The following is a 23,190-nucleotide window of genomic DNA, read 5'->3' as shown; positions in this document are numbered from 1 at the left end:
GTCCAAGTGGTTGGGCATCATTCCTTCCACCCCCCATCCCATCCTAAATCCTTATCCTGACCCCTTCCAAATGCTGTAAAGTTGTAATGGCTTGGTGCTTTCCCCTGATAATGAAATTAACAAAAAATGTGTACTGCACATTTGTTGCACTATTGAGTGAAATTTTGCACTATTGAACTAGAAATTTTGCTTCTGCTGTGACCTGCTTTGTATACTGTACAGTAAATACTTTATCCTCCAGGTCCTATAACAGAGAAGTGTAATTACCTAAGTAAAATTACAGGCTGAGAGCTATTCTCGTGGCGACCTGTCTTCCCAGTACTCTTTGTCACATAACACTTTGAAATTACTAACGGTTTTGGCATCCACCACCTTTTCACTTTTTCTAACCATTTACCACTCTGTTTGCAAAAGTGAATCTTCTTACATTTCCTTGGCAGCTTTGTTTAGTTACCCCAAATCTATGACCTCTTTCTCTTGATGTTCTTCCGTATCAATTTTGTCGATTCCAGTTACTATTTTGTATGTACAATAGTGATCATATTGCCTTTTTTTTTTCCTCAACCTTCTAGCTTTGGCATATTTAATGTCTCTGACCTTCCCTTGACCAATCTTGTCTTTCAGTTCAGCCATTTAGTTGCATGACTTTGCATCTTTTCCAGTTTGTTCTTGTGCTTCTTAAGGTAAGTTCACCATACCAACTTTACATATTTCAACTTTGGTCTCACAAAGGTCACGAACACTTTCTTGAATATTTCACCATCCATATCTAGAACCACCTCTAGGTTTCTTTCTTTATCAGAATCAGTTACACAGTTACAGGACTATGTAACTGAGTTACTGCAGATGTAAACTGCCCGTAGAGAGACTGTTGTGGGCCACTTCTTGAATCATTTGTGACTTGCATAGCTAAATGAAATACTGTATAGGGTTCCTGAACCCATTATGTGGCTCTGTAACCCTTTCCGCCACCGCTCACAGGATAGGTATGTGGAGCGTAATAAACAACTGAACTAACTGAAACATTAGTCTCGAATATTTTGAGAAAAGTTTGTACTGTGCATGCTATATATTTTTACATGTTTTCTAGTTTCCTTTGTAACCTTAATTAAATACAGTACTACTGTTCTCTATATATAACAAGCAAAGCCTATTTGAGGAGGAAATGATAATATGAACTAATTAACTGTTTGTTAAATTCTAGAATGGTGAGAAGCCTGTGCGACAGTTGGGTATTGTGCGGATCAAGGGACCCTTACTCAAAATGGAGAACCTTGTACCAACAGATTCTGGAAATTACACGTGCTTTGTCTCCAACAGCCATGGAACCATCAACCACACTTATGTTTTAGAAGTTATTGGTTAGTAAAAAGAGCATTTGATATTTATTCTCATGTAAGGAATTTTTTTTTATGCTAACTTTCTATTAAGGTATAAATTAATTAAATCTATAAATTAAAAATAATGAAGAATGGAAGAATACATGATTCTGCTTTCTTCAAAATATTTTAAAGATATCTTTATATTCTTGCAAAATTCCTAAATGCTGCTGCAACAAAGTCAACTAAATGTGAAGAATCATCATATGCACACATAATATCATCATAAGATATTTGTTGTATCTGGTTCTACAAATCCACTTGGACTGCTGGATTATAATTAAGCATAAAGAATTTATCTTTAGAGCTTGACATTTCTATAAAAATTTTTAAAACAAGGTGGCCAAAATCATCCCAAAATTAACTTACTTCAAGTATCAGAATAGGACGAGGTCTTCAGGACTAATAAGGTATTGATAAGGCAATTTAATAAGGCATTGAAACATTTTATTGAATTTTTTAATATGGTGAATATGAAATAAAAACTTTAATGGAAGATGAATGCCTAGAGGTCATTATAAGAAAGTTGAATTAGTTATAAGCCAGATTGCAGGGACTCTATATCCCAGTACTAGCTTGTATAGTATACTTTATACTGATAGAAGATGGTAGAATCACCAGACAGGAAAAAGTGGAGAAAGATGGACATCATTAATCTAAACTCGGCCACTCGGACAATTAGAGCAGCCAAAAGAAATTACGAAAGAAAACTTGCCCAAAACATAAGTAAATGATCCAAAATTGTTCTATGCATATATAAGAGGTAAAACCAAAACAAAAGACTCAGTTGGCCTCTAAATAGATGCAACTAACCAAGCTATAATGGTTAGAGTAAGGGAAAAAAAAAAAAAGGGCAGCAAATACTCTAAATGAATATTTTACATCAGTGTTCACACTTGAAAGGTTGGATGACATCCCATCACCCACACAAATGTTTGAAGGACGGGTGGAGAAGGAATTTAGGGATATGGAGCATAACATAATGCATATGCATAACAATGTATAATTATTTTGCATAACATGCAATATAATTAGAAAGAACGTTGACGAACTAATGAAAGAAAACAACGAGTCATGCTAAATGGAAACGAAACTGAATGCAGAAATGTGATAAGTGGGGTGCCACAAGGATCCATTTTGAGCCCTACCCTATTTGTCATGTACATCAGCGACATGGATGAGAATATTACAAAACCACACATCAAATTTGCATGACACAAAGATTTATGGTAAGGTGAGAAATGATAATGATATTGAAGCCTTACAAAGCAATCTACATGAACTCCACACATGGTCAGAAGACTGGCAAATGCTTTTTAATATCGACAAATGCAAGACCATGCATGTGGGGCATAACAACCCATGCCATGACTACCAGATTAATAGCATTACATTATAGCAGATGGATGAAGGAAAGGACCTTGGAGTCAAGATCCACTACTCATTAAAAAGTTGCACAACAGGTGAGTGCAGAAGTCAGAAAAGCTAGCCAAACTCTTGGGATAATCAAGCATACTTTTGACTATAAGGAAAAGAAGGTAATGGTTCTACTGTATAAATTTCTGGTGTGCCTCCCATTTGGATTATGATATCCAAGCATGGAGACCTAATTTTCAGAAGGACATAGCTGCTCTGGAGAAGGTGAATCACCGGACAACACAAGTCATCTCCCGTATCAGGAACGGTTGAGGGCCACAGGGCTAACAACACTGCAAACCGGGCATGACAGGGCAGATCTCATTGAAACTTTTAAAATACCGAACAAGTTAGAGGATGTTGATCCTGGTATTTTTTCAGAAGGTCAGATGTAACAACCAAGGAGTTTCAAGCTCAACAAGCCACAGTGTTGGATTGAGAATAGGAGATGCTTTTTCACCCACATGAGCCACCTACCTGCTGAAGCCCATGGAACCACCTACCTGCCGAAGCCGTAACTGCCAAAACTGTGTTGAGTATTAAAATATACCTAGAAAAGATCAAGGAAAGTGGGGGGACCTTCGAGAAGCCGAAGGCTTCCTGTCTTCGTTGAGGCCACTAGGGTAAATTAGGTAACCTTCCAAGCACAGAGAATGATGCAGCGCACAAGGCATTTGGACTACAAATTCAAATTCAAGAAAAGATGACAAAAACATTTCACAATAGTTTCTGGGATGGCAAGTATCCACCACCTGGAAAAGATCTTAGGATAGTGGCTGCCCACAGGTCTCTGAAGGTACACATTGTATTGTAGTTACTTGCAGGAAGCTGTGAATGAGGAGGGACCCCAGGACAGTTTGGCACCCAGGAAATCCTTCAAAGTTGATTGCATCATCGTTACTGTGAAGAGTTATGGTGGCAGTATAATAATAATTGTGAAATTGTGTATACTGTTTGCTTCGTTCATTTGTTATGGAGAATACTGTATATGGCATTTTGTCACAAGCTACACAATACGGTCCACCCAGCATTGGTGTCTCTTGGCTATACCAGAAAAGTAATGCAACTTATCACACTGTCAAGTGCTTATGAGTGTGATTGCTTGGTATAATATATGTACCATGCAATGGTTTGCCCAAAGCACTGGTATCAGCCATATGAAATCAACCTACTAATTCTTTGGGATTAGCTGGAAACATCACATCACTCTGAGACGACAACCAACATTCATTGGGGTTTGGCACATTTGGCAACTTGTATGACAAGTGTATCAGCACTGTGTATGGTTTTTGATGTATAAAGAAGGAATGTCCTTTCTTTGATAGGATTGTGTAACTACATATTTTATACGTATCTAATTCTGTTGATAGGGCTGTATAGGTTTATATAAGAGTATACAAAAGTATACAAATTTCCAAAATAAATTTTATTTTGCAAAGAATTCTTGAAATTAAATTAAGGCAAATGTTGTGGTCAGGGTTCCTTTAATTTAGGGTTCGCTAATATATCTGTTCTTAGAATTCATTCTTTCACCTTAACCTAACTGATCCTCTTTGTGTGTAGAGCGCCTACCCAGTCGACCAATCATAAACAAGGAGCTGAGTAATCGTACAGTGGTCCAAGGAACGGAAGCAAAGCTGCAGTGCTCAGTCATATCGGACCAAGTGCCGTATATCACCTGGCTTAAGCATTCTACACGGTATAATGGTGTTGACAATGAGGGAAATATTGACAGATTATTGATTATCAAGGTAAAAAGTCACTTTAATGAGAAAACGGTGTTGGAAGGGGTATTTTGGGGCTTGTCACTGGTGACGGTAGTATGGTGATCTTTATAAAAAGCTTTGGTGTTTATGGTGTCTCGTATTTGTAATTGTCTGTACTGTAGCTGCACACTCTTCTTTTTATCTTCTCAAAAAAAGTTTAATTTTAACAGATGTCTTAGTCTGTCCTCGGAGGCTCATCTGGACCAGTTATTTCTATGGAGACATTTTGAAGATAAAATTGGAACAGTCATACGTGCAATTCAAGTCTGTCCACTAAATAAATTGCCTATTCAGTTACCAGTTCTTTCATAATTTGTGTAGCAACTTATCCCTCTTGAGAATACTGTTGGTTTGACAAATAAATCAGGAAGGAAATCTTATATAACTAAAGTTACTTTTCTTAGTTATGGTACTTTCTCTACTTGATGATAAAGAGCTTTATCCAATGTTTTGGCAAATTATTCCCTTATTTTTGGCTGTGCTATACTCCCAAATCCTTCCTGTTTAAAATTAGGGTAGTCTATTAATTGATTTTTTACATTCAATATATACAGATAATGAACTAATTATTTAGACATTGTGTGCACACTGCCAGTGTTCAGAATGTGTGTGTGTCCAGACAAATTAAATGTGCAGTTAAAGCTGGTGACAGATTATGAATTTAATGCACAGACTATAACTGCCACCATTATTGATTGGGAGATAATTAGCAGGAGCTCAATCATGCTGTCACTTTGTGTCATCATTAAAGGAATGAAAGTTAAATTGACTGATCATATAGTGTTTCTTTAAAAATTAGAACAGTATCAATTTCATCTTTGTCTTGATAGAGCAAGTGTGAAACTATATTATTATGATCAAATGTTTCTATAGTAAGACGAGCACACCGTCTCCTGTATTCCTGCTATTGAGTGATTACAGATTAGAATCTATAACAGGACATACAGTGATGTCACTAGCTTGAGGAGCAGTGCCAGCCTTACTCTTCACTCTCTAGCAATAACTGTTCCAAACTTATCTTGGGTAAACAAAGCTTGTTTAACTGTTTGTTGAACTGTGTAAGTAGTGTCTTCTTACTTGATAACTTTATTACATATGATTTTGGTGAAGGTTCATTTATTGTAGCACAAATGTGGTGATGGTTATATAATACATTATATTATTGTATTGTAAGTAGTGATTAATATAATTTTAGTGCAAGTGGTGATGGGTCTGTGGAAGGTGGAAATTTTACATATTTTACCAGATACCATTAACAAGCATTCCTTGGATGTGGAAAACTAATAATGCCTATTTACATATAGGTAGAAAGCTACAAGACTGTGTATCTTGCAACAGGATGCAACTAATAACAATACCAAACTCTTAATTAAATATGAGAACTGCACATTCAATAGTGTTTATGCTGTCTGCTGATTTTAAAGTATTCTTATATATTTTTCTTTCAGATTTTATAAATAAAATAATACAGATTGGCGATGGTGAAGTACTACTCACTTTACTCTGCATGGATTTTATTCATAGGCCTTTAAGTCATACTAATTGTGATTCCTTCTTGCTCCTTATGCTGTAGAACACATCCCTTCAAGGCCAATCTTCACCAAGCACCTGGAAAATGTGACTGTAGTTCGAGGCGGTACGGTGCGCTTTGAGGTGGACATCTGGACAGAAAATACTCTAATTCCTTATATTGTGTGGAGAAAAGATTTGCCTTTCTCTTGGTCAGACTCTGATTCTCGAGATTCCTCTGAAATCATAATAGATATGGAAATTCTTTTGGCTGCGATAAAAGGCCAGGTCAGATTTATACACTATAATTAAGCATCATGTGTGGAATCGCTGTGAAATGGAGCTAACACTTGGTAGTGATGCTGATGAAAAATGAATTTGCTAAAATATGCATGGTCATCAGTTTTATTTATGTAATAGTAACATGTTAAGCTATACGGCACAACAGGTGTTTGTGGCAGGACCTCCTCAGAGGGACCCAAACATGATGTATCCAGCGTATACTCAGCATGTTGTGATATCCATTACTAATACTGTGCATGATAATCAAGCATGAAATCTTTACATTGGACTAAAATTGAAAGGCTTTGAAAAATAGCGGCAACAAAATACAACATTATAATATAATTACATTTTGCATGGGTAGGTGGCAGCAATTAATTGCTTAGTATCAGTACAATTTAGTTTGCATGAATTTCTTAATTAATATTGAAATTAGCATCTCTCCAGCCTACCTATCCTCCACAATGACAGTACACTGTACATATAATAATAAAACTAAAATCAATAGCTTAACCTTCATAAGCACTGCCAAACATATCCTTGGCCTAACTAGACATGTCCTAAACCTAATATAGTGCATAAATGCACTGTTTGGTCTAGGATATTTTTTATTGGGCCAAGGTAAGTGAGCTTTTTTCCTTACATTGTCTTTTACTCAACTTTTCATTGGTCATATTTGATACTGTGTTGCAGACACTATATGTACCATCATTGCTGAAGATGGGTTGCCATCTGACATTTGTGTGCTGGCTTCCTTACTGTCATGTTCTGCACTGTGATGTTCTCGTGTGTGTTAAATGTAAAAGTATGTTATAAGTGTTAATTCCAGTTGTACTCTAGTAATTGAGAGAGAGAGCATAATGTAGTATTAGTTAATTTTAGACTTTATAATTTTGTAGGCATGTCAACAAACTTATTTAAATTAATGTTAATTAAAAGAAAGATGTGCATAATATGTTGTAAAAAAATAATTTAGTAAAAGTCAACAGTTCTGAACATAAAAGTCCTTATAATTTGATATAAAGTATTAGCATACATTAAAATTATAACAAACCTTAAACGAATAACACCCACAGGAGTCTTAAGACATGTTGGGCCCTTCGGAATTACTGCTATACAGCAGTAATTCCTGAATCACTGAAATTTTTCCTCGATTGAAATAATTTGTATAAATCTAAACTGTGTGTAACACTTCTGTAAGCCTAAGCCTTAAGTGTACACATAACCATATGCAATATTGACAGTTTTCAATTTTAGGAAGGTGGAAATATAACAAGCACAGAGGATCCTCAAGTGTTGGTGCTGACCAATGTAACAGAGAAAGATGCTGGCTGGTATACCTGCATTGCTGCAAACAGCCTTGGAACTTCCTCATCAACAGCCTACCTAAATGTTACCGATGGTAAGTATCTCAAATGTGTTTTATTTTTTCAGAGGGTAATGGTCATTTTTAAGGTTATTTCAAGGTTGTTTTTCAGAGGGTAATTAGCATGGTCACGTTTGAATAAAGAAAAATGAGTGAATGGAATGGTGAATGGTGAATACACAGTTGGGAATTGTGTATTCACCTAGTTGTGTTTGGGGGGGTTGAACTCTGCTTTTTCGGCCCGCCTCTCAATTATCAATTAATTAACTGTAACTAACGACTAACTAATTATTTTTCACCTTCACACACACAGTGAAGGAACGTTGTGGTAGGACACATGTACATTAAATTCCATAATTTAATAGATATGGTTTTGTTGGTGGACCAAGAATTATGAGCAGGATCAGCAGAAGATGAGCAAATTTTACAAATCATTTAATGAAGGTGCAAAATTTGACTTCACACCTAGCAATAAATATATGAAATATTGCTGAAACTTGAATGCAAGCTGTGGCAGTAGAAAACATAAAAATTTGCCACAGGTGAACCACATGTATACAGTGTAAGGAAAGGACGGTGATAGTTGGGTGGCCTGAGTTTGGCTAATACAGTGCAACCTCAACTCAACAAGCTATATGTGGCCAACCTTAATTTGTTGTGGTGAGGGATTCATTGTGTCCGAAGATGTCTCCAGGAAGAGGTTTGTGAACACAAACAGAAAAATCTTAAAACGAAAAACATAGAATTTGATTTTAAATGTGCTCGTTGACTTTCCCAAGGCCCCAACTCTTTCTTCTAATGTTGTGCCCATCTACAATAATCATTAAAAATGTGATTGGAGCGATATTAGCAGTTACCATTCATACCTCTAATATTTTCCACACACTATGGGCTGATTTCTCTAAGGAAATCTTCAATTTTTTAACCTGTGATATGATGGGTAAGTTTTCGACCAGTCTGTGAATTCTGTTCCAAGATCCTAAGCAAATCTGTACATCCCCCGCTTCAGCAAACAAGAGTTTGTGGAATTGGGTGAGTAAAACCGGCCTGGAAAGTGTACGTTTTAACTAGAGATTCGCCAAATTAAGGTTTGTTGAATCGAAGTTCCACTGTATTGAGAGAGTAAGGGGGGTGCCAAACATAATAAATATGAACAAGAGCAGTCCTGTTTAAAATTTTGTTTGAGTTATGCTCTTGTTGAGGACATCCAATCAAATTTCATATATTGTTGAAAATCTCATAACATTTGAGAACTTGTATGTTTAGCTGTGTGTAGTGATGTACTAGTATATGTAGCACAAAATATGCAAGTAATTATCTTTAAAAAATACCACTACTGAAATCCATTTAGTACCATCTGTGGTATTGAACAGTCAAAGTCCTCGATACCATTCAATACAAGAGCAAATTGGCAAGACAAGTGATGCCAAAGGTACAAGATTCAATGAGGATTTCATATAGATAAAAGTGATTCAATGGGATATCAGGAAAGCAAGATCTCTAATCATCTTGAAAATCAGGATATTTTGAGGAAATACATGATTGTAAGTTTGGACAATAAGACACAAGGTGTTCTTTCGTTAAGTGCCCATGGGACAGAGCTTGTATTATCAGTCGCACTCTTGATAAAATAATGGACATTGTTCTACATGTCATGGCTGTCCTCGTCCCTGTGCTGTCCTCGCAGCATAGGGAAAGTTCTCTTGAAAACATATGTGGTAGATAAGTAACAGTTAGAGTCAAATTTAATAGTACACAGTTTATTTATAAGGCATGAATATCTATCTTTCCAATGGTTGTAGATTGTATTACAAATGACGGGGTAGAAATCAGAGTAAATCCTGTTTGAGAGAATGGGACCAGCACAAATGACTTTCTTAGCAGTAGCATCTACAAAGTCATTAATGTCAACAGCAAAGTGACTGGGGACCTAAGAAAATTCAACTGTTTAATACCTCTTAATGATTAGTAAAATTCAGTATTTGATTTCAGTGACCATGAGATGGAAAGGGTAAAAACCTCCAAGGCTATTATGGCACCGCAGAAATCGGCCACAATAAGAAAAGAATGCTTGTAAATAAAGAGTAATCGATTGAGAGCATACAGAATGTAAAGCTCTTTCCTGAAAATACTTAAATCTGGGAAAAGGTGGCACATACATGTTTGATAAAAAAAAATATATATATATATAATGGTGAAGCAAATGCCATTGACAAATTTTGCCTCATTCATAAATAGAATAGTAGAGCATGAGTAGCAATGAAAATGTTATAGCCATAGCCATTTCATGACTGTAGGAGGGGGTATAAGCTTTCACTATTTGAGTCGGGGCTTTACAAAATTCCATCAGTGGGACCCTCAAAGGTGGCAAGATAGGAACTACATGAAGGGCTTGTCAAAGGTTCCCTCATTTTATCCTGGTGTTTTTATCCAGCTGGATTTCAAACAGCAGCAATGTTTTGGCTTGTTGAGCTTGATACCATTGCTCCTTGTATGTATTACGTTTGACCTTTCAAAGAAGTGCTCTGGATTAATATTCTTGCAGTAAAAGACCATAAGAGAGAGGGAATTGGGAACACAACAGGGGTTACAGTCAAAGCATGGCACAAGCAAGATTGGACAGTGTGAAGTATTGATTAAGATGATCAAGCAGTGATGGAACACTGGTTTTTACATGTAAACTCTACTGGGTATGAATGAAAGGCTCCAGAGCCAAGGTGTTACTCAGTGTAATGCAACGAGTCAAGATTACAGAGGGTCAAGAGCAAAGTCAATGAAAATGCTGGAAAACCATAATCCAGTTTAGACAGTACTGTACTAGGGAAGAATGGAAATCAAAGTGTTTTTGTCTTGTCCGCTTCCCCAGGAGATGTGTGATGGGTTGGAGCACTTGATTCAAAGGTAAAAGACAGGAGATAACAAAGAGAGGCAGATCAGCCCCAAGAACTTTGCACTACAGCATTTGTATACACAAGATGACTCGGTGACAAACAAGGAAGGGGAAATAAAAGTGCCATTTAATAAGTCATAGCTCAGGTTTTCAACCGAGAAAACCTGGTGCCATTTCTGGTACCCCAGGATAAGTTATCAATCATAAACGGGAGCCAGCATGGAAAGAGGGAGAAATCAATAATGCTGCAGCAAATGGTGAGGTTGGCAACATAAATCTGAGTAAATGCAAGGCAGGAGGGAGGAAGAAAAACTGTTAAGCACAACAAGGAAGAGAGTAGTGCTAAAAAAACTATCCTGGTAATGCCTTTTTATTGAAGGCATTGATGAGAGAGAACAATCCCAGGATGATCTTAAAACATAAGACTGGAGAGGAAGTTCTGCAAGAAGATTGACAAATTCTCTGGAGGCCTAGAGAATGCAATTGGACCAATATATTATATCTCTGGGCATTATCATAAGCATTCTCCAGATCAAAAAGTACAGCTTTGACCGCAGAGTTATTATTGAAAGAGGCACAATGGATATGCTGTATACCTACAGATTCATTAGGTGTTCTGTGCTGTGTCACTTGCAAAAGTCATATTGAAAGAGAAAGGGGCAATGATTATGCTCTAAAAACCACAAAATGTGCATGTTAGCCCTGTGTTCGAAAACATAGATGCAACTTCTCAGGGGTGATATGGCAAAAATCCCAGGAAGTACCCTGCTTTTTAGATTTCTTAATATTGTAGAGAGGACAGCTGACTTGAACAGGGCCTTGGGAACCTATCCAGTATCTAAATTTTAGTTGAGAATACACAATAGATATAGCAAAGTGCTATTGTCTCCACCTACGTGGTAGGTGGAAGCTGGCAGAACACCTAATAACAAATACCATTGGACCTTGCTGCTGTGTAGTGGTATAGGGACAGAGCGAACTGAAGCTTGTAAGAGTGAAGGAATTATTGTAAGTTTATGGAGGCACTTGCTAAAGTCCAAGAGCCACACAGGTGTGGAGACTTTTGGGCAAGGAAGTTGGGATGTACTGTATGCGAGAACCCATGTTAGTGACCAAGCAGTATGAATGTAGCTTGTTTGTGTTAAAACTAACATGGCAACAAAACTAACAAAACTAACATGATTGAAGGATAGGTGCTCTGCTAGGAACAAACTTGTCTACAATTGTTCGAATATCCTTCTAGATATCTGAGATCCTTAGATCTGGGAAGTGGAGACACTCGCTCTTGGGAGCACAAACGACCCGAGGAACGAGGGAAAGGGAGAGAGAACTAGAGAGTTAGGGAGGGGTGAGAGAGGGAGGGAGGAGGGGAAAGTAGGTATATGATGAGAGGCTCAGGAAACAGTCACTATTATAGAGGTCGTCAAAGACCCGCCAAGCTAGGTGAAGATAGAAGGGAAACAAGTGAAAGACCAATACAGTATATCGTGTAAGTTGATGCGAGTCTGCTTATCATTATACAGTATAGCAGAAACGGAGAGGATAAAGAGGAGCAAAATAAAGGTAGATTATACAGTAGATGTCACCTGAATGGGAGGCTATATTTTGCTCAGTCACTGGCTCTCTTGATTGAAGGAAGCCAGGTTGCAGAAAATATTTCAAAACCAGACAAATTATGGTTTACCTAAAAACCTGCATTTGTTCATTAATAGTGTATGTAAATGGCCATAGTAGTAAAAGGTTCAGTAATTTCTTTCGGTGTACACAATGTTATTTCTATTTTTGGTGGTGGTAGTGCTTAAGTTTTACTGTCATTTTTCAGCGGAGCCAATCCTTGCAGATGCTGAGTCTCACACTATTCTCGTTCTCGGAGTAGTTTTACTTTCTGTTATGGTAATTGCTAGCATCATGGCTTCCTTTGTCTGGAAGAAATGGCAAAATGAAAAGCGACGCGCCAAAGAGCTGGAACGTGCCAAGGAGGCTATTTCACAGCAGTGGATCAAAAAGGTAAGCAAAAACTCAAATTTGTTTGCCGAATATAGTATAGTATATATTTATTCTGATGCTCTTACAGTTTTAGGAGCAGAATAACAATAGTTCTAGCATGTGATCATGAGCCAAAATATACGTAACGGCAACAACAATAATTTACTACACACACAAATCACAATAACGTGATATATTAAATGAACAAACCCACAAGGGCCTTGATGAGGGCCTTGCAACCTGGAGTGCTACTGTCCCCACGAGAATCCCGAGACTTCCACTGAAGCCTAACCGGGGTTTCACACAATTCCTCCATGCACTCGGACTCTGTCAACCAAATAGTTCAACCTCTGACAGTGGATCATGGGTCACCCTTGATCATCACATAATCAAGAATGATGATTTTAGTGACTACAACATTTTACATATTGTTTACATAATGATATGCTACCCTCATGAATAGTGTGGTTACTTCAATACACACAGAATTGTCTACTTGCAACCCATAGCACGGTATATTTGATGACCAAACCTCAAGTCAGGAGAAGCAACGATGTTTTGGTCCGCCCTGGACCATTATCATGTTGTGTGCAGCTCTGCTGTCTACTCACTTGTACATGTGCCCATCAGGATTCAGGAAGAGTCTTTTCTCAACTGTATTAACTCTGCATTCTAATACATCATCACTAAATTCATCAGAATTGTTGAAGTGACTGCCTGTACTTTTGATCACCTTAGGACCTCTCCACCAATTTCAGGGATATTCACTGATGGGACTATAGGTCACATTTCTTCTAACAAGCATTATTACACCAGCTTTAGACTATATACAGTCTAATGCTAATCTTTAGCAGTCTAAAGTATGCTGAAATTTCCATAAGCAACTTTGTTGCTGCTGCAGGTAAAATGAAGGGAGACTGAAGTCGGTAATATGGCGAATATCAACCAAGGTGTGCAAGCATTTCTTTACAAAAATTAAGTTTCTATAATTTACCTAAATTTACCTGAGTGCCACTATCTCTCTAGTGGCTTTTATTAGCTGGCAACTTGTTCCACCCTTGTTCCCTCATTTGTCATGATGATTTTATGGAGCTGGATTTTGAAATTTGGCGGAGTTTTAGCATTCACGGCTGCGGTGATTAGGTGGTTCCATGGGTGAAAAAGCATCACCTGTTTTCCATCCTACATTATGGCTTGTTGACCTTGACCTTGGCTTGTTGCTCCTTTTTGTGTTAATCTGACCTTTTAAAGAAGTTGTTACCAATATCCTCCAAATTTTTCAGTATTTTTTTTTAATTAAATGAGATCAGCCCTGTCATGTCAGGTTTGCAGTGTTGATAGTCCTGTGGTCCTTAACCATTTGTATTATGAGAATCAACTTCATTCTTGAATGATTTTTGTCACCTGGTGTTGAACTGTCTCCAAAGCAGATATTAAAAAAAAATTCATATTCAAATGTTTATTCAGGTAAAGTACATGCATACAAAGTGTGATACAAATATTGATGGATTTATAGATAGAGTTAGTACATACAATGCCTAAAGCCACTATTACACAAAGCGTTTCGGGCAGGAAAAACACTAAAGACTAAAACTTAATACTAATTGAGATTAAAGTATAAAATGTGAGAAAATATAAAAAAAAGGGGAGAACATGGCAAAAAAACGGCAAAAATACAATTTGGTTGACAAACAGCATTGTTTAAAAATAGCAGACATGGGTTGTTGTATATATTTCTTTTAGAAGATGAGGTCTCCATGCTTGGATACAATAATCTAAGTCCAAAATCCACCAGAGATACTGTATAATGCTAACAAAACAAATCGCCACCAAAAGGATGAACAGCCCATAACTTACTAAAGGAATACTTAAGTCTATCTTTAAAAAGCATGAATATGAGAAGTATCTGATGGGGGGGGGGGGTCATTTCCGAAGAATTGTCTTAGTGTCTGCTATTTAAGATAACAATAAGAACCAATACAATCTACTATAAAAATAAATTTAATGAAATAAGTTAACATGAAAAAATGGAACACTTTCCCAGATATCAGGATCCAAGAAGAACTTGAATAAGAAACCAACATTCCTTGGCAATATACGATGGAATGATATCATCCACTGACACTGCTGATACTAAATTCAATAGTTATCATACATTGGCACATCCCATGCAAATTAAATCCCAGCATCCGTAACGAATGTAAATTACTCCTTCACAGGCATCTGTCTAGTCTTTGTACCTATTCCCAACAAATTCCTCAGATGTTAATGATACAGTCCTCTCATTTAAAACTAAATGAAGTAAACTTTCTGAGATGCCAACTCTAATTTATAAAAAAGCTGCTAGGTATTGAGCACTGTCCATAGCATTACTCTACAACAAATCACTTGAACTCCAAACCTTCCCCCACTCCAAATCTTCCCTGATATTCTAAAAAAAAAATAATCCTGTCCATTAAAAGTGGTGATCTCACCAAAATCACACAATTTTAGACTAATATTAATCCTGCCCACCTTGTCCAAAATATTTGAAATCTAATGTACAAACAGCTCCAACTCCAATTAGCTACACATAATATATATGTACTTCTTGCCAGTATAGATTCAGACCCCCAAAATGCACCAATGATGCTCTAATTAACAAGCCTGACATGATACATGTAGTTCCTGACAAAAGTGAGTACTCCATACGCTTATTTGCTGACATGCGTAAGGTTTTTGAGACCATTAACTACAATAAAATTCTCAAACTTCAACACTTTGGAGCTAGAGGACACTCCCTTCAGTACTTGATATCATATCTCGATGGCAGGCACTAGTGTTTTTTGTGAATGATGTTACTTCTCTTACTCTGCCAATTAATATTGGCATTCCACAGGGTATGATGACCAAACCACACACCAGAAGATGAAGGTATGTGGTTTGGTCATCACATCTTCGGCCAAGTTTTTGTGACTCAACGTCTACATTGCACAGGGTAGTGCACTTGGTCCACTCCTTCTTTATCATTTACATCAATGATCTTCAATTATCAATTTGATGGTGACACAACTTTCATTTTCTCCAATGCTAAACAACTTATTTTAGCACAGTGAATACTGAATAAAAAAAAAAAAGCCCATCTGTGGCTGACAGGTAACCCTTAATACAGATAAAACAGTTTATATATTGTTTAGTAAAAAGTTCATCAATCAGATTAACACAACCCAAATTAAGAGCAGAGAAGATGGGAAATTCCTTGGTGCACACATTGATTACAGATAACATTGATAGCAATTTCCATTGTCATATTAACAATACAGGTAAAAAAAATCTGAAACAGTAGGCATTCTGTGAATAATGTACCTCACCCTGCCTTGGTAACATTATTATTTGCTGATCTATTCATATCTCGCCTATGGTATCTGCCTCAGGATTACCTTCTACCCCCCTAGTTACTTGACATAATCAGTGATCAGAGTTATAACAAAACTCCAGTCCCAGAATGCATGTGACTGAAATCTATGAATTTGTTAAATTATCAAGTCACCGAACATCCTCTCAAGTGTTCTCTATATCTATAATACTCTGAACAGCAATGCTAATCCTAACCTTAAGTACTTCCTAGGGGGTTGTAACAGAACTCATGGGGCACCATATGAGAAATAACTATCTTTTTAATATTCCGAGAGTATGGAATGGCAGATATGCACATCAAAGCAGATGTGCTCTGCAAATCAAGGATCATAAATTGTGACATGACCTCCCTAATGAGATTAAAAACTGTACTTCTGTTGGTTTTATATATTATGCTTCTAATTATTTTTATGCTCAAAATACTGCATATTAGTGGCCTTACATTCTGAACTTTTTAACCTATGAATTGTACACTGTTCATGTATCATATGTATGTACTTTTGCAAAAGTAAAATATTATTGTATTATTATTATTATTACTATTGTATTACTACTACTGTACTGCTATATTGCTATATTACTATGTTACTACACTTCCATACTATTATTATTAGTATTATTATTCTCCTATAGTATAACAATGTCCCAGAAAATTTGAATTTTGTTACTTTTTGTTTCTATAGGTTATTGTAGAACGTCAGAACTCGGATGCTTCACAGGAACCTCTTCTTGTTCCCACAATAAAAATTGAACGTTGTCAGTCTACATCACGTCTAGGCTCCGAAATGACAAGCATATCAGAATATGAATTACCTTTGGATGCACCTTGGGAGTTACCACGCTCAAGATTGTTAATGGGAGAGTCTCTGGGAGAAGGTGCCTTTGGAAAAGTTGTGAGAGCTGAAGTCCAAGGTTTTCTCAGACCAGATATGAATACAACTGTAGCAGTGAAAATGTTGAAGGGTAAGAGCTCCTTCCATACTTTTGTTGTTTGAGCATAATTAATTTTAGAATTTTATCTGCCTCAAATCTGTGGCTGTCATATCGACACTGAATTGAAGAATGTAAAGTATATATTCTTCAAAAAGATTTGTTGTTTTATTGAATACTTTTTAAAGATTGTATTATAAAAAAAAGTATATTTTATAAAATTAAATATTTAACCTTCATTTGGCAGAGGGTCACACAGATTCTGAACTCATGGACTTGGTATCAGAGATGGAAATGATGAAGATGATTGGAACCCATATCAACATCATTAACTTGCTTGGTTGCTGTACACAAGACGGCCCTCTTTATGTTGTTGTTGAGTATGCAGCACATGGTAATCTTCGTGATTATCTTCGCAACAACAGGCCATCTTCTGGCTATGAACGAGCAATTGGCCAAGAACCAGACACAATTTCACAAAAAGATTTGGTCAGCTTTGCGTATCAAGTAGCACGGGGCATGGAATACTTGGCATCAAGAAAGGTGAGATTTATTGACTTATTCATCTTATGAGAAGGTGAATTTAAAAAGATAGTGTGGTTAATTTGAAAGGAGGAGGAGGGAAGAGGGAGGAGGTTGAAGACAGAAGATGGGAGGGCAATGTGAGTGCATGTGCACACAGGATGTTGTGGAAGAGCATTGCAAGAAGTGTTAGGGCCTCTTGACCATCTGTATTGTATCTATTGAGTCAAGACATTGTACCATCCCTCAAGAACCATATTGATATGACTAATCATATATAGCAAGGCTATATATGATTAGCATCCTACTTGTTATGCTCTTTGTTGTTATTTCACCCTCAGCACTTATTAAATCCCCCCCTCCTCCTCATGCTCATATTATATTGGTTGGCCTGATGAGACCTTTGTTGTTCATCATGTGATTGAACCATATGGATGTTTCTTAAAGTTGTTTAAGTATCAAGATTAAGAACCATATGTTAAATCAGAAATCATGTTTGTTCTCTTTTGACAGTGCATCCACCGTGACCTTGCTGCGCGCAATGTTCTAGTCAGTGAAGATCGCATCATGAAAATTGCAGACTTTGGTCTGGCACGAGACATACACAGCCAGGATTATTACCGAAAGACAAGTGAAGGGAGACTGCCTGTTAAATGGATGGCTCCAGAGGCACTCTTCCACAGAGTTTATACATCACAGTCAGATGTGTGAGTGTTGGAATACATTCAATCTTTATTTCTACATTCCACATTTTCACACATGCAATAAAAATAGTTCCATAATTGGTTGTTGATCTTTGAAAATGCAGTACAACTAAAATATTTGTTTAGAACAGTACTGTACAGTACATAAGGTTTGTGTATTTTTGTAATTATTTTTATAAGTAACAAGTTGTTAACACTTCAGATGGTCATTTGGTATCCTGTTATGGGAGATCATGACACTGGGAGGAACACCCTACCCAGCAGTGCCAGGGGTTGAAAAGCTTTTCCAGCTGTTGCGAGAGGGACACAGAATGGAAAAACCTTCAAATTGTCCAATTGAAATGTAAGTGTCATCTTTTTTTCTGATATTATATCTTTGTGCTTTTCTGATATTCAACTTTCATAAGTTTGCTATTGTCTTTAGACTACATTTTGAAGGTACTTTTACTAAGTTAATTATCAGGAGAGAGCACTAATTTCAGTTGAACAAATGAAAAATTTTATTTAGAGAGAGAGAACTAATTTCAGCTGTTCGAGTACCTCAAACACGAGTGAACACTCGGGCCGGCACAATATTTTGAAGTGGCGGGACTTGAATAAACAGAGTGCGTGCATAACATTTATTACAGGACACAGTGAATGGGACATAATACAATGGTAAATAACTTCTCACTCACCAGATGGATAATTGTACTCAAGTTACATTAGGATAACTGAGGTAAATGACCTCACACAGTGAGGTGGACACCTCACATCATGTGGGTGTAGGGCCTCTACCCTTATGAAAACACACAGGAAAAACTTCACACACACACACACACAAGGGGTCTGGTAGCTGAGTGGACAGCGCGTGGAACTCGTAATCCTGTGGCCCGGGTTCAATTCCCAGACTAGGCAGAGACAAATGGGCAGAGTTTATTTCACCCTAATGCCCCCTGTTACCTTGCAGTTTAACCTGGGAGTTAAACAGTTGTTACAGGCTGCTTCCTGAGGGACTGTGTATGTGGTGAGGGGGGGGGAATAGTAGCTAGTAACAGTTGATTGATCAACAGTTGAGAGGCGGGCCGAAAGAGCAGAGCTCAACCCCCACAAGCACAACTAGGTGAATAGACACAAGCATGAATATTCTCATACAAAATTCAACGTACTGTACTTAGAAACACTAACAAATGAAACTTAAAAATTAAAAAGAAAAGAAAACAAACCAGTAAAACAAACTAAGAGAACAAAATTAGATTAATAATAACAAAAGCTAGACTTTGTATATCAATCAAACAACAAAAGCTAAACTTTATACACCCTTCATTACACTATACATGTATGGGGGGTTTGCTACCAGCAAGTAAATGCAGGTTTTTATTTTTGTTGTTGTTCTTACATCATAGTACATTCCAAGCATTCTTCACTGTCAGTTGTACCAATATATATTTATCATTTGTTAGTGTATAGATCTGCATCATAAAGCACATTATACCTGGGACTAAGAAGTTAAGTGTTACCAGAATTTATTCCAGTATTATGAAGTGTTACCATTGATTTATATCTCTACATTTATACAGCATAAGTGTTACTAGGAAATGATAAGTGTTTGCCCATGTAGCATTTGAGGTGGATACTTACAAAATCACAGGCTGAAGTTTTCTCAGAACACATACCTTATGGCTTTGCAAAGGCTGACAACATGTTGTAAAGATGAGTTACAAGTTCTAATAGCACAGTTAATATATCTCCTGCATTGCTGAAAAGTATGCATTCATCTAACTAGTAGCCCACATCCTAAGTATTCAGGTAATTTAAATTGAGGTGCTCCATATGTTTGCTCTCTGAAGGCAAGATTGTGCTGAACCTCTGGTGTTAAGCACTCTGCTGCACTGCTATTAAATATGAGAAGTCTTTGGCGTGCAGAATAAAAAAGTTTCCCTCAAAATTGTTCATTCTAATATTGGTAAAAATGTGTTCCTTGATAAAGGGGGAAAAAAAAAATATTGTATGTGACATACTGTACTTTGGCCGTGATGAGGCGGGAAAGTGTGGCAGTATTCAGGCACGGACACAGTACTGGTCGGTGGTGATGTGGTCCAGCCCAGCAGTGTGTGTGGGGGGGGGGGTGGCTGCTGCAAATACATTTTTACATAATTAATTCAATATATTTGATTTTGTATGTTTTTTTTTTGCAGTAATATTATTCAGTAGTGTGTAATTTGAGGAATTTATATAGTTAAATGTGTGTGACATTGCTTTGCAAAAAAATATAGTGCTCATATCTAGTGAAAAGTATATTAGATCCATAAAGTATATTGATATATTCTTAGACTAATAAAAAAATTTTTGCTCTTATTATACTATATGTGCGCGCACACATTATATAGAACTATATTGTGCACCATAATGGACCACTAAGCAGGTCTTCTAACCATGATACTATGTCAGCCTAGCACCCAGGTGATTCCGTGTGGCATGCGCTGCTGCAAGTATATTTTTACATAATTATTTCAATGTTCTTTACCTTGTTTTTTATAGTAATATTATTCAATAGTGTGTAATTTTAGGAATATTTACAGTGAAATGTGTGGAACATCACTATGCTCAAAATACAGACAACAGTACCCTAGAGATGTGGTGTGGTTAAACAGGTGGAATTAGCTGGAAGTTTGTGCAATTGTGCATCCAGTTACTGGCACCTCTCAGCACTGCTTAACCCTGAAGTGCACATGCTATCCTCAGATGTTTGACCCTTGGGAGTACATACATCCTCAGATGTTTGACCCATGGGAGTACATACATCCTCAGATGTTTGACCCTTGGGAGTACATACATCCTCAGATGTTTGACCCTTGGGAGTACATACATCCTCAGATGTTTGACCCATGGGAGTAGATACATCCTCAGATGTTTGACCCATGGGAGTACATACATCCTCAGATGCTTGACCCATGGGAGTACATACATCCACAGATGTTTTAGGCATTTTGCAACATTTGAAACCCGTGTTTGTATGCGGTGTTCTTAATTGGTACAGTATTTGAGAGCTTCAGAAACATCTGCCATTTTGAAAAGTGAATGAAAGTTTTTGGGACATTGTTCCTATGCTCAGTGCATGGTTTTTAACTACTGTATATAGAAAGAACAAAAACCTTGTTGTTTTGAATACTATTTTTATATGCACATGCAGATAATGCCTCGTATAACTGACCGACTGAGTTATGTAATTACCTAAGTGTAGTTACAGGATGAGAGCTACGCTCGTGGTGTCCCATCTTCCCAGCACTCTTTGTCATATAACGCTTTGAAATGTCAGCCTAGCACCCAGGTGATTCCGTGTGGCATGCGCTGCTGCAAGTATATTTTTACATAATTATTTCAATGTTTTAATGATGTAAATAATAATGTTTAATGATGTAAATTACACATCGAGCCATACATGAATGCTCTGCATGTGTAGTCATTCACCCCTGCTATTTTCTGTATATATGTTTACTATAGGTTGTTGCATTCACTTGATACATGTATTATTTTTCCATAGTTACTTGCTCATGAGGAATTGTTGGAAAGGTCAGGCAATGCAACGTCCAACTTTCAAGAAACTTGTTGAAGACCTCGACCAAATTCTCACACTATCTTCAACTGCTGTAAGTTTTTGCCCACTAAGTTTTTAAGAATATAATTTTTCATTTGTAAAACTAATTTAAAACAACACAAATGATTTATATTGTTCTCTCCTAAATTATTAGAAGTATAAAATAGGTATATAGAAACACTAGATTTAATCTTTAAAAAATTAAGAGAATTGTGGGTTATCTTGAGATGATTTGATTATCTTGAAGATGATTTTGGGGCTTAGCGTCTCTGCGGCCCGGTCCTATTATATGAAAACTGGTGTTTTCACTTCACCAGTATTCTTGCAAATTTTGTACTTCACTGTTCATTTCATTTTACTGTAGTTCATTTCACCGTATCCAATATGCATGGTTCATAGCAGCTGGATATTGATTATAGAATTGAGCTTGATATTAAGCATTATGATTGTTGTGTTAATATTAATCAATATTAGTAACATGCAAGATATTGCCTTGCCCTGCCATGCTTTATTGTTGGTATATTTCTGATTTTCAGACCATTCTTACATATTATTCATAAATGTTTTGTGAAAACTGTATTTTCTTATTGTATTGTAGGGAGTCATATAAATATGTATACAGTGGAACCTCTGTATTCAGATTTTATTGGTTCCTGAAGGTGGGATGCATGTTGAAAAGTGTGAATACCGCACAATTTTTCCCATAAGAAATAATGCAAATTGGATTAATCCATTCCCGACCACAAAGATAAATATATTAATAATTAAATGAAATAAATGCTAACACATTACACACTTTACCATCACTTAGGAGAGTTGATGGCACATGTGGAAGGTGGTAAGGCAGAGGAAGAGTTGTTATTCTTTGGCAGAAAAGTCCCCCTACCATTATAACTTCTGGTAGTTGTGCTTCTGGGGTTCTTTCTCCTTTTCTGTCTTTCTGTTTTCCTCATTAGACTCGCTAGATGCTTTTCATACAAGAAACTTGTACAAGGATGATTTTTTTGCCTGCACTTAAAAAGGTTTCTAAAGTGAGACATAGCATTGTTATTCAACAGGTTTGTAACACGGTTTGTCACAACTTTGTCAGGGTGATATTTTCAATAAGACTTTGCATTTTTTCCCCCCTCTTGCACACATTTCTTTTATTAAAGAACTAGATTTAGGCATACCTAACTCGGTAACAAGAGCAAACACACTGGCACCACTTTCGCATTTAGCTATGAGTTCTTTTTTCATCTCTATTGTGGTTCTAATTACAGTATCTTTATTTTTGCTTGGCCCTTATCACAAATTTTCTTAGGTGACATGGTGACTTATTTACACTAAGAATATATAAAATATCCAAGAGAAAAGTGCAGGGGGTTGTGCACTGAATGACAGCTATGGTGAAACTGAAGTGTCATGGACGTGTATTTGTCTGAATGCCGAGCAAACGTGCAAATATCGAGGTTCCTCTGTATTATG

General features: G+C 36.9%; 1 protein-coding gene and 1 long non-coding RNA gene across 2 annotated transcripts in view; one reads left to right on the top strand and one right to left on the bottom strand.

The window, feature by feature from the left end:
- The window catches only part of LOC123760066 (fibroblast growth factor receptor 4), a gene marked incomplete in the record, with an annotated part of 132,807 nt that overhangs the window by 107,330 nt on the left and 2,287 nt on the right, over positions 1-23,190 (top strand). The window contains 9 exon segments of the mRNA XM_069325283.1: positions 1,205-1,361; positions 6,135-6,358; positions 7,610-7,754; positions 12,431-12,615; positions 16,674-16,953; positions 17,168-17,463; positions 17,956-18,149; positions 18,349-18,489; positions 21,670-21,775. Coding sequence (XP_069181384.1) covers positions 1,205-1,361; positions 6,135-6,358; positions 7,610-7,754; positions 12,431-12,615; positions 16,674-16,953; positions 17,168-17,463; positions 17,956-18,149; positions 18,349-18,489; positions 21,670-21,775 — 1,728 coding nt within the window.
- The window catches only part of LOC138365182 (uncharacterized), a 38,878-nt gene continuing 21,746 nt past the window's right edge, over positions 6,059-23,190 (bottom strand). Inside the window, exon 2 of the long non-coding RNA XR_011228725.1 lies at positions 6,059-6,308. This is a non-coding gene — a long non-coding RNA (uncharacterized lncRNA). The remainder of the gene's footprint in view (positions 6,309-23,190) is intronic.

Source organism: Procambarus clarkii, chromosome 16, assembly GCF_040958095.1.
Source record: "Procambarus clarkii isolate CNS0578487 chromosome 16, FALCON_Pclarkii_2.0, whole genome shotgun sequence".
NCBI classification, from domain to species: Eukaryota; Metazoa; Arthropoda; class Malacostraca; order Decapoda; family Cambaridae; genus Procambarus; species Procambarus clarkii.
This window is presented reverse-complemented; position numbering and strand designations above follow the sequence as displayed.